At 50.8% G+C, this 15,347-nt stretch overlaps 1 protein-coding gene across 1 annotated transcript; it reads left to right on the forward strand.

Moving 5' to 3' along the window:
- Positions 1–7,795: 7,795 nt before the first annotated feature.
- Aqp3 (aquaporin 3 (Gill blood group)) lies at positions 7,796–13,611 on the forward strand. Its single transcript, XM_020163830.2, has 6 exons — positions 7,796–7,972; positions 10,901–11,027; positions 11,380–11,517; positions 11,841–11,959; positions 12,281–12,498; positions 12,587–13,611. The coding sequence occupies exons 1-6, from the start codon at positions 7,865–7,867 to the stop codon at positions 12,753–12,755; spliced, it is 879 nt and encodes a 292-aa protein (XP_020019419.1). The 5' UTR covers positions 7,796–7,864; the 3' UTR covers positions 12,756–13,611.
- The last annotated feature ends 1,736 nt before the right edge of the window (positions 13,612–15,347 follow it).

Genomic DNA, 15,347 nt, shown 5'->3' on the forward strand with positions numbered 1-15,347 from the left:
AGAAAGAGAGAGGAAGAGGCCTGAGCTACACATCTCTCTAGTACAGCAGGGAAGGAGGGAAAATCCTGGCTCACTGCTCTGTTCTGGCCTTCTCCCTCTGCCCAAGCCCCTTGAATGCAGCTATTAGCAAAACCCAAAGAAGCAGAGTTAAGGAAAGGGCAGGGTGGAAGTATGAGTAATGGTTCACCTCAGCTCAGACTCAAACTTCTGCCCCCTGCCTGGCAGCTGGCCTGGGACTCTATTCTTCAAGACAGGAAACCTGCACAGGACAGGGTTGGGGTTCTGAAAGACTGAAGAGACCAAGATCACACTTTAGCTGAATAAGCATTTCGATCCAGCCCCTGTTCCACTTGTCAACCAGCAGTTTGGATGAAAAAAGTTATGGCATCCTGGCCTTTCCCTAATCTCCCTCCACAACACCCTCCCAATACACAAACATACACATATACACATCATCTCCAAACCTATTGGGTTTCCCTGGATCCCAGTGACCCAAGAACTAGAGACAATCAAGAAGTCATTCCTGAACTTTGCAGAATCTCTGCTGCACCCTGTCCTCTCCTCTGGATACTTCCCTGTGACTCCTTTCCCTTTGAGGGAGTGGCTGCCCTATAATTATCAGTCAGGCTGGGCTAGGATGAGGGGAGAGTAACTGAGGCTCACACATACTTGTCACCTTTCTGGCATGCCAGATGCAGAGCCTCTGTCAAATACCTGTCCTACAGGCCCTTCAGAGATCAACTGTCCAGAGGCCCCTAACCTTCAGTTCCTGTCTACCCACTTCTGCCCACCTTCAACTTCTTCATCTTCTTGTCCATCCTTCCTCATTCTGCCTCCTATTGACTGTTTCTGTTTTGTTTTTTTACCATACTGAGATTCGAATCCAGGGCCTCACACTTGCTAGGCAGGCATTCTACCACTTGAGTCATTCTGCCAGCCCAATCATTCTGCCTCCTAAATCCCAAATTTATACCTTCCTCCTTCCCTCCAGCCACTGCCCTACATCTGAACTCTTTTTAATTTTTTTTTTCTTTATGGCTTCCTGGCCTCACTGTCTTCCCTTCTTCTCATCCTCCACTCAGCAGCTGGCAGGATCCTTCCATATAGCAAATGGAGTCACTCCCCTGCTTAAAACCTTCAGAGCTCCCATTAGGTACTGTTCCTAGTGGGGGACATTTGCCAACTGTAATCTTTTTTTTTTAATTTCCTTTATTCATATGTGCATACAATGATTGGGTCATTACTCCTCCCTTCCCCCTGCCCCCTGCCAACTGTAATCTTATTCAGAACCCCAATGTAAAAGAGTTAAAATGCTGTGGCTAGCTGGGCACCAGTGGCTCGTGCCTGTAACCCTAGCTACTCAGGAAGCAGAGATCAGTAGGAATGAAGCTCGAAGCCCATGAAAACAGTCTGCAAGACCCTACTCAAAAAGACCCATCGCAAAAATAGGGCTGGTGGAGTGGCTCAAGGTGTAGGCCCTGAGTCCAAACCCCAGTACTGCAAAAAAAAAAAAAATCCCAAAAAACAAAAACATGCTGAAGCAGTTCTCTTCCTCTGGCTGCAGCAGTCTCAGTGAGATCTTTTTCAGATCCCTGGGGCTCTGAATATCTCCTGCTTCCTGGATAAGAGCGAGGCCCTTAGTATGAGACCCACATCTCCTTCCCTAACCTCTCCACTGCTTGCTCTTTTCATGCCCAAGCAGGCATTCATCCTTCTAGAGCCTGGCCCAACAGTCTCCCACCTGGAAAACCCTCCACAAAATCCTCAGCCAAGTGTTTTCTATTCTAGGAAGCCTGTCGATTACCCTAGCCCAAAAGATACTCCACATTCCTTTCCTGGCTGCAGGGGCCGAGATTAACTCAGACCTAGTTTGAGCCCCCAGGAAACCTGTGAGCTTTTCTTTCCTTCTTGACCTCAAGTTCTGACTGCTCATGTTCTACAGTAACCCTCCTGGATCCAGAAGCTTCCTGCCAGTGAAGTGGGAAAGGGGGAAATCAGAAAGCAGGGCTTCTAGGAATCTGGTCCCTGAGGTGTGAACCAGAGTCCTCCAGATACCCGAGACCTGTTCCTGGTGATGGCCTGCTCTGTGTCAACTCAGTGTCACTAACTCCCCTACCACTGAGGCTGAATGGGACAAGTTCAAATGTCTGGCAGATCATCTCCAGATCCCTCAACAGATTCCTGACTCCTATGTCTGCCTTTTATAAACACTGGACCCACAGACAGGCACACATGAGTGTTCCCATAGACCTCCACAGGCACACGGATGTATACTGTGTACACATGGACACCCATGGGCACATGTATGCACATGTATGCACACACAGAGGTAAGTATGCCCCTGAATTTGCATGGATATTCACACATGAAGAAATGTGGCTCTGTGGTAGAGTGCCAGTGGCTCATGCCTGTAAGCCTAGCCATTCAGGAGACAGATATCAGGAGGATCCAGGTTTGAAACTAGTCTGGGGAAATAATTAGTAAGACCCTATCTCAAAAACACCCAACAAAAAAAAAAGGGCTGATGGAGTGGCTCCTCCCTAGCAAACATGAGGCCCTGAGTTCAAACTCCTATATCACCAAAAAAAGAAAGGAAGAAAGACAGAAAGAAATGTAGTACAGTATTCAAAGCCTGAAACTTTTTTTTTTTTTGGTGGGACTGGAGGTTGAATCCAGGGCTTTGTACTTGCAAAGCTGGTACTCTACTACTGGAGCCACACCTCCAGTCTATTTTGGTCTGATTATTTTGGAGATGGGGGGGGGTCTCATAAATTGTTTGCTGACCTCGAACCTCAATCCTCCTGATCTCAGTCTCCCAAGTAGCTAGGGTTACAGGTATGAGTCACTGACATCCTGCACAGCCTGAAACAATCTTGTTCAATTCCTGAAAGTGCTTCCAACTGAAGAAACCTCTGTGTAACTGATGAAGAAACAGACTCTCAGGGATGGTGGTCACCTGACTAGTCAGAGGCCAAGCCATGCTTGGAGCTCAGATTCTGGGTCTGCCAGAGTTCTATGTCCCTATCAGCCTAGCAAGGGTTATAGGCCTCCATCCTATCCCTCTCCTGCATCACCATGACCCTCCACTGTCCTAACCCTAAATGACTGCTAAGGGCAGCTCAGCAACACCAGGGGTGAAATTAGAGTCCCTAGGACATAGAGCAAAGGTGGATTTTTCTCAAGGTCCAGCTGGACATCTTGAAGGTGCCCGAGATGGGGTTCATATTTGTCTATATTTATGGACTCTGGGCCACCTCACCTGTCTGGAGATGGGAGGGGGGTGGTGGTAACTATGTTGGTTCAGGAGGAGGAGCTGCCTGCCCAACCCCCAGTCTGGGGATACTTATAATAGGGTGATTCATCTTTGCTCTCCACTCCCCATTTCACTTCAGAGCCAGCCCCCCACCCTGGATACCAAGAAGCAGGAATCATGTCCGACCATGACTTAAGAGTGGGAGCACACTCAGGAAAGAGAGCTGAGTGTGGAGTGGATCAATGGTTTTTGAGTCCTGGCTCCCTGCTCCCCTGTGCCTCGAATCTGTTGTTCCCTAGCCTCTCTACCCTCTTCCCCTCATCCTCCCCACCCCATGGATTTTGAATCTCAGCTCAGTAGTAGCTGAAGGACTTAGCTTCTCTCTAAACCACAGTTTGGTCATTTGTTAAATGGGGAGGACACACCCACTTCTGGAGTTTCTTTTGCAAAGTGGGAGGAAATGCTTTCTATACTTGAAAATGTCTGCATGTCTGTTTTGCCTGGTTCCTCCCTCAAAGCACTGTAATGCTCTGGAAAAAGTTAGGGTTGTGGGACCTCAGGGGATTCTAGAGGGGTTGTTTTCTATATTTCCACCACACCTCTGACTCACTGACAGTTAGGCTCATATCTCCTTTCCTACTCAGGTTGCTCTCATTCATGCAGGAAAAAGTTTAGGGGGTAGGAAATGAAGGGTGTGCCACCCCCACTCCTTAAAGGGTTCCAGCCAGCCCCTCTGTTCCAGCAGGCTGAAACTTGCATCTTTAGCCCTTCCCTCTCCTGGGAACCCACTCCTCCAGCTCTGACCTTAAAGGAGTCATGGCCTCCCACGGGAGGATGTGTGGACCAGGCCCCTTCCCTGGCTCAAACTCCCGCCCAGGTGAGACACAGACCTTGCTCAAGATGCCCTGGGAGGAGGTGAGACCTCCTCATCTGCCTCCTCCTGGAGCTCCAAGGGGGGCTGGCTCCTGGCCCACACTCAGCCTTGGCTGTCCTTACCCAAGCACAAGAGGGAGCCCAGAGGGCTCTGGGTAAGCTGTGACTCAGAGGGTTGGGGCCTCATCAAGCTGTCTCTTCTCTGTGAAGCCATGTTTCTTTTGCCTTCTGCTCCAAGGAGTGCCACTTGCACTGACTACAGTGAGTATGATGCCTCCTGGAGTTTGTGAGCAATGAGGCAGTCCCATTGCCCCAACCTGGCACTTCTGAATGGGCATCCCTGACCCCTCTCCATCCCAGATGACCTAAGAAAGGCTGACTGCAATAAGAAGCTTTTGGAAAGCAGTACATCCTTCCGTTCTTCCAGGTAGGGTCCTCTTACATCTACTAAGAAGCATGAAGCCAAGCACCAGTGGCTCACGCTTGTAATCCTAGCTACTCAGAAGGCAGAGATCAGGAGAATCATGGTTCGAAGCCATTCTGAAAAAATCCATCACAAAAAAGGGATGGTGGAGTGGCTCAAAGTGTAGGCCCCGAATTCAAACTCCCATACAAAAAAAAAAAAAAAAGGCGTGAAGACCTACCCAGCTCCAGCCCTGACCTTCCTAATGGATGTGTATGTGAAGATGTGTGTGCATGCTGGTTAATGGGTATGAATGAGTTTGATGGGAGTACATGGGGTCATGGTCCCGCATGTTGGCTCTGATTGAGAGGACAAGGGAAGCAACACTGAGATCCAGACCTTGTTTCACTTGCAAAGTCATATGCCTTGGTGTAGGGCTGCATTAACTGGAGCAGGTCACACATGCTGAATGGAGAGCTGCAGCCCCAGGATTATAGACAGATACACAAATACATGCACACATGGGTGAGCCCATATAGATGTTCACATGTAAAGAAATGCTTCATAATGTGAACCACAAGTCTATGGTTGTGTGTGTGATCTGTGTGTGCCTGGTGCCTCCCATGTGAATTCTATGTGAGCTGAGTACAACCACATGCCTTCTGTGTGTTGGCTGGTGGCAGAGTGGCTCCCAATTTTTTTTCCTGCTTTGGTTCCCAGGCCAGTCTCTACTGCCAGTAGGCTGCCCTAGGATAGGCAGAGTAAGGTGGTGCTGTGGGCAGGGGTTCCAGTTTTCTATCTACATTGAGGAATTCCTGCCCTCTGCTGCCTTTGCAGGCCCATTTGAGGCAGTGAGGAAGCATACCTTAGGGTGGAGAGCACAGAGGATAGTTTGGCAGGGGCTGCTCCCTGACTCCCAAACCTGTGGTTGGAGCTCTGGCACCAAGAGTCTAAGGTTCTGCTTTGAGTCACAAGTTGGAAACAGGGCCAGCAGGCAAGCACTCAGTGATGGCTTCTTGATTCACCATGGGGCCTCCCAGCCCAAGGGGAAGAATAGGGAAGGTGCATTTCTCTGGGCCAAGGACTTTGAGAAGCCTCCTGGATGGGCTCCATATGTGTGAGCCTATGGCCAGGCTCTCATGTGAATGGGATCCCATATCTTGTGAGCAATGTCTATAGGCAAGTGTGTGACTGCAAGCTGTGTGGTGTGTTTATGTATGCATGTACACATATGTGCGCACCTATCTACATGAGTGTGAATCTATGCTATAGTCTTGCAAAATTTCATCTCGTTTCATTTCTGAAAGCCACTCCTCAAGGGACAAGTCATCAGGGTCCTTAGCCGACCTGCATTAGGTCCCTCTGGAAAATTGGTTTCTTTGTTCTCCTCAGGCAATGCTGCCCTGGAGACTTGGGTAAAGACATGTTATTTGCTCCCAGTCTTGTGGGAGCAGGCCCCAGACCAGCAGGCCTTAGTGTCCTGGTTATTTGAGTGACTGTGTGTGTGTGTGTGTGTGTGTTTGTGTGTATGTGTTTGTGTGTGTGCTGGAAATCAAATCCAGGGACTTACATATACTGGACAAGCACTCTACTACTGAGCTATACCTCTAGTCTAATTTCCTGATATTTAATGCATCATAGAGCCAGGTGCTGGTGGCTCACGCCTGTAATCGTAGCTAGTTAGGAGCCTGAGATTTGGAAAGATTTAAATTTGAAATCAGCCCAGGCAAATAGTTCACAAGACTCCATCTCCAAAATAACCAGAACAAAATGGACTGGAGGTGTGGCTCAAAAAGTAGAGTGCCTGCCTAGAAAGCATAAGGTCATGAGTTCAAACCCCAGTACTGCAAAAATAAAATAATTAAAAAATAAATGCAACATAGAGACTGGGTGTGTAGCTCAGTGGTACACCATGTGCTCAGGCATGTGTGAGGCCCTGGGTTCAATTCCCAAAACTGCAAAAGAAAAAAAAGTAATAAATGCAGGGCTGGGCATGGTGGTCACACCTGTAATCCCAGCACTCAGTAAGCTAAGGCAGGAAGATCATACATTTGAGGCCAGTCAGTGGTACATTTAGAGACCCTGTCTCAAAAAAACAGATCAAAAAGCAGGGTGCCGATGGCTCACACCTGTAATCCTAGCTACTCAGGAGGCAGAGATTAGGAGGATCAGGGTTCAAAGCTAGCTCCAGCTGGTTTATCACGATAAAACCCACCAGGGTTTTTTCCCAAAGGGCTAGTGGAATGGCTCAAGGTGTAGACCCTGAGTTCAAACCCCAGTACTGCAAAAAAAAAAAAAAAAAAGCAGCATTTGCTAGGGCAAATTTGCCCCACTGTCGCCCACAGATGGGACTGATGACACCGGGACAGTTTGGCCAACTTAATCTCTTAAAGGGACAGACTTCCTTGGTCATAAGATCAGCCAAAGTGGAGAGGAGAGAGTTAAAAACAGCTGGAACTCACCCGGCTGGCAGGATATAGCCTGTGGCATGTTGGGACAACTGCAGCCCAGACTCTGGAGCCATGTGAACAGTGCACATAGGTACACGTGTGAAAGCTCAGTTAACCCAGCCATATTCAACAGGCATGTGCACAGCCATTTGGAATGTCCAGAAGTGCGATCAAGGACATACACCAGGTACGGACACAGCTGTGGACATAGTTGGTCAACACATGCAACACATGACATCTTCCTTACAATATAAGGAAAAGGGCCTGGGAACTCTGGCTGGCAGTCAGCACATGCGTGCCTACTTGGGTCTGGACTGCAAGAGGGTCTCTTCTCACTTGGGACCCACAGTCTCCTCCCCTTCAGCGACTGAGGGTCTGCTGGGTCCATTTATCTTGTAGAGCAGGGAGTGGATGGGGCCTGCTTTCCCTTCTGACCCCAAGGTTGGTGGGATGCCCATAGGGTTCAGTGTGAGTGGGCTCAGGAGGAATCTTTCTTGGCAGCTCCATTCTCCCCAGGTGCGGTCCTGATTCTGCTTATATCGCCACCACTGCTCTCAGATCCTCTGCAATCCTCTCTCAGCCCTTTTGACATTCCCTCCCCTAAGTACCTTGGAGGGTCAACCCATCCTCAAAGCTCCTCACACGCCAGGTCCCTCCTCGGTCCTCACCAGCTTCTCCCACCCAGAGACCCCACCAACGCCCCTAGGTTAGGTGGTGGCTGCCACTCCACCCCGCGAGGCGCAGTGGGCGGGGACAGGTGGGCGGGGCTCTCTGGGCGTGGCCGGCCTCCGCGCGCCTATAAAAGGTGCCTCCGGCGCTCCAGGCTACTGCTCGCTGTGCCCGCCGTCCTGCTCTCTGCCAGACAGTCCCAACGCCTGTCCCGCCATGGGTCGACAGAAGGAGCTGGTGAACCGCTGCGGGGAGATGCTCCACATCCGCTACCGGCTGCTTCGTCAGGCCCTGGCAGAGTGCCTGGGGACCCTCATCTTAGTGGTGAGTGGAGGGAGCTGGGCCAGCCCACGCCCTCCAGCCCCCGTGCGCCACAGTCCCCTGCTCAGCTGAGGTTCTGTGTTTCAAGACAGCCATGACTGACTCCTCAGCTCTTTCCCCCAGACTTAACCCCCGCCCCCCAGACTTTCTTTCCCACAGTCCTAACCCCAGCTCTGACTCTCGCCAGAACGACAGCTGTTACTCCCTAGTGGCAGTTCTGCTCCTTTGTCTTTCTACTTGTGACCCAGCCCACAGGCCAGGGGAAAGGTCACCCCTGCAGTCTGGGACCATCAATCCCTACTTCTACCTTCTATAGCCTCCCCAGGTTTCCAGAGTCCCAGCCCCAGGAGGCAGAGGGGCAGAGGCAAATGGACCCCTATTAGGTTATTTGGGTCCTGAATGTCTGGCCCCTTAATGAATAATTAAGCCTCAGAAAGTCCAAAGTTGCAGGGATGTGAGGATAGTTTGCCATGAGTAGGGGCAGAGGGCGTAGGTCACATGGTCTGCAAAAGCAAAGCGGGAAGAAAGGAAGATCCTGAACATAGGAGGCTGTGGGAGGAAGCTGGGCCTTAACACAGAGGCCATGGTGCTTTAAAAGTTGCTTCCCCCTCTGGCTAAGGGGATCCCACACTCTGGCCAGTCACCCAGACAGACTGTCAGTTTTTGAGCAGAAGATTGTGGCCCTCTGAGCTACTCCTTGGCCTCTCACAGTTTTTCCCACCATGGACTCTCTGAGTAAGATACTTCCCAGGGGTTTCTCCTCAGTCCCAGTTATTCTTTGGCTATACCAGCTTCGCCTGGGTGAGTCTGTGCACTTCTTGGGTCTGACAAATGCACCAATTGTGGTCTCCATTTCCTGTCTCAGTCACTCTGATTTGCAGCTGCTCATGTGGTTTCATGTGTTTACACCTGTTTCCTCTGGATTCTGTTGCTCCACTGTAGTGAGCAGGTTACTCTGTTCCAGGCCCTGGCCCAGTCCTAGGTAATACCTAGGACCAGACAGCCCCCTAAGGCAAGTAGGGGTTGGGGAAGCCTACTCCAAATGGTAGTGATGGTGGAGCAGGTTAGATTCCCTCTTCTCCAGGTGAGAGGAGGGCCCAATCTCACTTCTGGCTTCAAAAAACTAATGGCCCTATAATTGTCTCTACTTCCTCTCCCCCCTGTGCCAAGAAAGGAATAGAGGGATGTGTTTATCACCCTCCTGCCTCAGAGCCCCTACTCCCTGATTCATGAGTCCAGTCACCTGTTTTGGAGCAGCTAAAACAGCCTTTTCCCTTCCCAACTCTCAGCCTAATCCCCCCCACCGCCGCCGCTGCCAAAGGAGCAGCCAGTCCTAATGCTGAGCCCCAGGATTATTTGCCTTATCCCAGACCACAAAAGGAGGGTGATAGGTTTGTGACTAAGGCTTTTAGGCTCAGGTAGATTTGAGGCATCAGGTGTCAGTGAAAGGCAGAACCTCAAGGGCTACCAGAAAGGGCCTGGCCTGGGTGCCTGCCTACCCCTCCAGGGTTGGGTGAGGGCCTGCTTGCTTACCTCTGTGTATTGGGGACTTAGTGCCTACAGTGGCAGAACTGGGGAACTTTGGGATGAGGGAAGCCCCTTTCTCTGAGGTACCTAGTGTGTGTGTGTGTGTGTGTGTGTGTGTGCATGCTGGGGGGCTGGCCAAGAACTTAGGGGCAGAGGGGTGGAGAAGGAAGAGGAAGATTAGCTCCAAGGTGGTGGAACTGGCTCTGACAGCTTCTTCCTCCAAGGCTTCCTGGGATGGATCCAGGTCTGGGCCTCAGGCAGGCAAAGAGTTGAGGCCAGGGCCTGCCAGGCTTGGCAGAGTGCCCCAGACCTCCACGTGCCCCGTCCCCCACCCTATCTCCAATCTTTCCTCTCACCTGCCTGTACACCTTTGCCCTCCATCACCACTGCCGGCTTGTCCATTATCTCTTGGTCTTCTGAGGGATGATAATCAAAATTCTTAACAATGTAGTACACAGGCACTGACCCATTAGAATGAACAGGGCCTTAGCACGGTTCCCGGAAACTGCCTGCTGGTGCCAGCATAGCACCTTCCATTAAGGAGAAGTGGGAGAGGAGACCCAGGGCTGGGTTGGAGCAGCTTTGGGGGTCGTGTGGGTCTCAGGGCACCAGCTGCTGTAGAGGATTTTCACATTTGAACAAGGGCAGCTGACATATAGTTCATTCTGTACTTGCAGGACATCAGGGACCTTAGTCCCTTTTAATCTCCCTCCCATACTTGGCAGAATGTTTAGAGCCGATCTCCTCACTTTCCCTGCCTTGGGTCCCAGACTGGGGGTGGTAAGAGGAGCCTCTTAGAGCCTTATATTTGGGGCCTCCAAATTTGAGTGGGAAACCTGGACCCCTGAGGTCAGGGCAGATAGAGAGAGGAGGCACTGGGATAGGAACAGGTCAAGGAGAGTGAGGTGCTGGACATGGTGAGGGTCAGGCAGACATCCTAGACTCAGAAGTAGACTGGGCTTCACTTTGGCCTTATCCCATTCATTTGTGTTACTCCATCACTCCCACCTCCACCTTAGCTCTACTTTTAGGCAGCTGGGGCTGTGTGATCCCATCACTCTTCACTGTGTGCTACAGTGAAAGCTATTCTCCTGCATCTCCCTTCCTCCGAGATTAAAGAAAAATCAGTGAATATGGTTGAACCAGGCTCCTAGTCATAAACCTGCTTCCATTCCCTTCCATGGGGCCCTGTTATATTACAGCTGGGACATAAGGGGAGAAGGTCTCCTTTTACTGGTGTGTGCAATCACAGCAGAAAAGATTTGGTTTGGATTCCAGGAAGGATCTCCAGTCCTCCTGATGGTAGCAAGCAAGATTTCTGACTTCCCCGCTTCCCTCTGGAGTGAAAAATGCTGGGCCTCAGTGGGGGCCTCACCCTCTGCCTTGTTCTGTTTCCTGACACAGATGTTTGGCTGTGGATCTGTGGCACAGGTGGTGCTCAGCCGGGGCACCCATGGTGGTTTCCTCACCATCAACCTGGCCTTTGGCTTTGCTGTTACCTTGGGCATCCTCGTGGCTGGCCAGGTCTCTGGTAAGGCCTTAACCCTACCCTCAGTCTTTGTTTCTCACAGTATCCCCACCAGGTATCCCATTGAAGAGGCAGGTGGGAGGAGGCATTTGAAAGGGTAGGTCATAGTAGTGACCTCAGCTTTGGGTGCTTGGGAGATAAGGGTAGAGAAAAGACTTGACACTTAGAACCTTTGACTTTCACCTTGGAACAAAGATTAGCAGAGCTGGCCTGTTACATAGTCCAATTGCTATCTGCACGAGAGACTATTCTTTGCACCCTTTTCACTGGGGCCAGAGAGAATGAATATGTGGGGCGGGGGGCCTGCTCTTCACTGTGGTGGACGGATAATAGGTTCTATCTCTTCTCTGTCCAGGGGCCCACCTCAACCCAGCTGTGACCTTTGCCATGTGTTTCCTGGCTCGTGAGCCCTGGATCAAGCTGCCTGTCTACACCCTGGCTCAGACACTGGGAGCCTTCTTGGGTGCTGGGATAGTTTTTGGGCTTTACTATGGTATGTATTCCCCGCCCTGCCCTCCTCCACTGCCCCCTCCCTCGGCCTTTTGGCACCAGGCCTTTTGATGACAGACAGCTGGTGCCTGCCCAGGCCCAGGGCTCATGACTCACTGATTCGTGCTCAGGCCCAAGGTGAGGGGCATGAGGGGTGAGAAGCAAGTTGGGCAACAACGGTCTCAGGCCCTCCACCCTACCTCATGCTACCCCCTGTGCCTCCAGAGTTATATGCAGTCAAGCTGCTCACTGTGACCCCTGGGTGAGTGGGGAGGGCCCAGCTTGAAAGGGGAGGCTCTTCCCTCATCTATTCTGATCTGTCACCAGATGCAATCTGGAACTTTGCCAACAATGAGCTTATCGTTTCGGGCCCCAATGGCACAGCTGGCATCTTTGCAACCTATCCCTCTGGACACTTGGACATGGTCAATGGCTTCTTTGACCAGGTATGAGGGGAATACAGGAGGGAGGACCAAGCTGCCCTGATCAGCCCAGTGCTCATGGGCTGGCTGAGGGACACAATTCTTGATTTCCATAAATTTCTCAATTTATGGGGACCCTGATCTCAGAACACGGTGGCAGGTCCTTATAAAGCCTGTAGCTTCTCTGTTGAATTCTTCTACTGGTAAATATTTTAGCTCTGCTGCTTGGAGAGCCGGGCACAGGAGAGGACAGGAATCAAGAGCTTTCAGCAAGGCTGAAGACAGAGGAGGGATGAGAGAGTGGGGAGGGAAAATACACCTCACCCCGTTCTCCCCACTCCTTAGTTCATAGGCACAGCTTCCCTCATCGTGTGTGTCCTGGCCATTGTTGACCCATACAACAACCCTGTTCCCCGTGGCCTGGAGGCCTTCACTGTGGGCCTTGTGGTCCTGGTCATTGGCACTTCCATGGGCTTCAACTCTGGCTACGCTGTCAATCCTGCCCGGGACTTTGGTCCCCGCCTTTTCACTGCACTCGCTGGCTGGGGTTCAGAAGTCTTCACGTGAGTACAGTCCCTACCCAGTTTACCCCAGCCTGCCTCTCCTCAGCCCTGCTCCACCAACCTCTGATCACATGTATCTGTCCTCTAGGACCGGCCGGCACTGGTGGTGGGTGCCTATCGTCTCCCCACTCCTGGGCTCCATTGCGGGTGTCTTTGTGTACCAGCTCATGATTGGTTGCCACCTGGAGCAGCCCCCACCCTCCACCGAGCAAGAGAACGTGAAGTTGGCCCATGTGAAACACAAGGAGCAGATCTGAGCTAGCAGTGGCCACCTCCTCTCCCTCCACTACCCCTTCCCTTGCGCATTTGGTGACTATGTAGGGGCCACTCCCTAGAAGCCCCCTCATGATCCACCTCACAGGCTGAGATGCTCCCTATCTCACTACCCTGCTGGATGGCTCGCTCCAGGATTTCCACTGGACCCTGCCCAGTAGGACCTTAGGTCACCACCCTTAAGTCTGGGTAGGAAGGGAGTAGGGCCAGACGTGGTTTTGTCTCTCAAAGGGAGAGAAAAGGCAGCAGTTATTTGTGTGTGTGTGTGTGTGTGTGTGTGTGTATACATGTGTGTGGTTTCCCACATATTCAGGGCAAGGGACCAAGCATTTGAAAAGGAGCTTAGGGTTCCAGGGGTGTTGTGGGGGGAGCCCAGAAGAAGGAAGAAAGCAATATGAATGAGGAAAGCACAAGGGTGTGCATGTTTCAGGGACTCCAACCAGATATGTGTTTTAGAGTATATGTGTGTCTGCCCTTTTTAAAGTGGGGCTTCTCTAGGCTTTTAGGAGGTGGGGCTGGGAGGAAGGGGCCACAGCTCAGGTCTGGAGCTCTGATATCCCTGAGTAGGAGTGGTATAATATGTTTCTGACATAAATGTAGTCATGGTGGGGGTGTGCAGTTCAGGTCATAAGTTTCATGTTTGCTTTTGTTTTGTTTTTGATAATATGTATATATATAATATATATATATTATATATATAAAATGTTACAGATTTAAGGGTGGAGATTGAGAGACTCCACTTTCAAAAGGGTCTTCACTCCTTTAATCATCTACTCAATAATGTACTCTTTTGCCTTTTATAAAAAAAAAAGCAATAAAATATCTGCCTAAAACTGTCAATTGTGCAAATATTTCTGCTCATTCTGATGTTTTTCTGGGGCTGGTTAAGGAGCTTCAGTGTATCTGACCACAAATTTCCAGGTGTCCAACTTGCATCCTTTTGGGCATCTTCCCAATCTCTGCACCGAGGAAGGCAGGTTCCCCCAGGCAGAGCTGCCCAAAGAGGAGGACTGAGAAGTGAGTTCTCTGTGGAGGAGACCAGTCAGAGTGGAACGTGTATTAACCCTACAACTCACAGCTGTTAGGCTCCATCACCTCCATCTAGACCTTGGCTATGACCCCCTCAGCAGCCTCCCTGTCTTCAGATCTGTTCCAATCATTCCACACAGCCATCGGAGGGATTCCTTCCCCTGCCAAAGGTGGGGCTTTTTCAGGGTTCTCACCTTCCATCCGGAGACAGTCTAAAGCCCTCCACCCACATCTAGGCTCTCCAGGACTTGGCCCCTGTCCCTGTCCACCCCGTCACAGTTGTCCATCTACCCTACCCCAGCCTACTTTATGTGCTCCTGGGCTTCCCTACTTTGGACCATCACTCCGAAGTTCCAACTCACATCCTCTGATCTGCTTTAATGCCTCCTCCTCCAGAAAGTAAGTCATTCCTGCTCCTCCTTACTCTTCCACCATCTCTAGTCACTTGCCTAAGCCCAGAAACCACTCCTGTGTTCACTCTTGGCCCCCTCTGCTTCATTTCTTCAGTCTGAGGCACATCCATGCTCAGGAAGGAAGGGGTTATTCTGACAGGCACGGGTATCAGATGTAAGGGGCTCGGCACACCTGCGCCCAGGAAGCTCTTCTCTTCTCATTTCCTCCTCCCTTACCAGATCCAACTTAAGTTTCACCAGGAATATAAGGAAAGGTGTCCCTCCCCCAAGCCCTCCTGCAGAGTTAACCCCTTGGGAGCCAGAGGATCTCTGGGTCCACAGAACTACACTTTTAGAGCCTGCTCTTGCTTCCCAGCCCCTTCACAGATGAGAAGGCCATGGCTCATAGAAGGCAGGTGGCAAATCCGGGGTCACACAGCCAGGACTCTGATTGGGAAGATAAGGATGGAAGAAGGCAAGTCCTCCTCAGAACTCTAACTCTTCCTTGTCCTCAGCTCCCAAGAGGTGTGTCTGGAATGTTGGGAGTGTTCTCTAATCTGACCCTGAGAGGAGGAAAGGTAAAGCTTGGGAGGAGAATGTGGCTGCAGAGTTTCATTGTAGCCATTTTGGTGCCCCCACCTCACCCATGCCCCATGCACCAGTCAGGGGGTAGTGCCTTCTGGTGCAGAGATTTTTTTTTTTTTTTTTTGCGGTACTGGGGCTTGAACTCAGGGCTTTCACCTTGAGCCACTCCATCAGCCCTATTTTTGTGAAGAGTTATTTGAGATAAGATCTCTTGAACTATTTGCTTGGGCTGGCTTTGAACCACTATCCTCCTGATCTCTGCCTCTTGGGTAGCTAGGATTATAGGCGTGAGCAACCGGGGCCTAGATGCAGAGATTAATAGGAAGTTGAACCTAGATTCCAGGCCCAGTATATCCTCTCTCAAGCTGTGTGACTTGTGGGCTCATGTTTTTCCCTGAACCTCAGTTTCCTTATCTGTGGCTTGGGGATTAATGAAAGAAAATAATGGAATATAATTCATGAAAAGGACCTGACACAGTGACCAGCACATGGTAACCAAATGTCATCTCATAATTTTTCATCCAGAACCAGAAATGAGGTGGGGAAGTAGAGGTAGGGGAAAGGGTGGAG

This window comes from Castor canadensis, chromosome 13 (genome assembly GCF_047511655.1).
Source record: "Castor canadensis chromosome 13, mCasCan1.hap1v2, whole genome shotgun sequence".
NCBI lineage: Eukaryota > Metazoa > Chordata > Mammalia > Rodentia > Castoridae > Castor > Castor canadensis.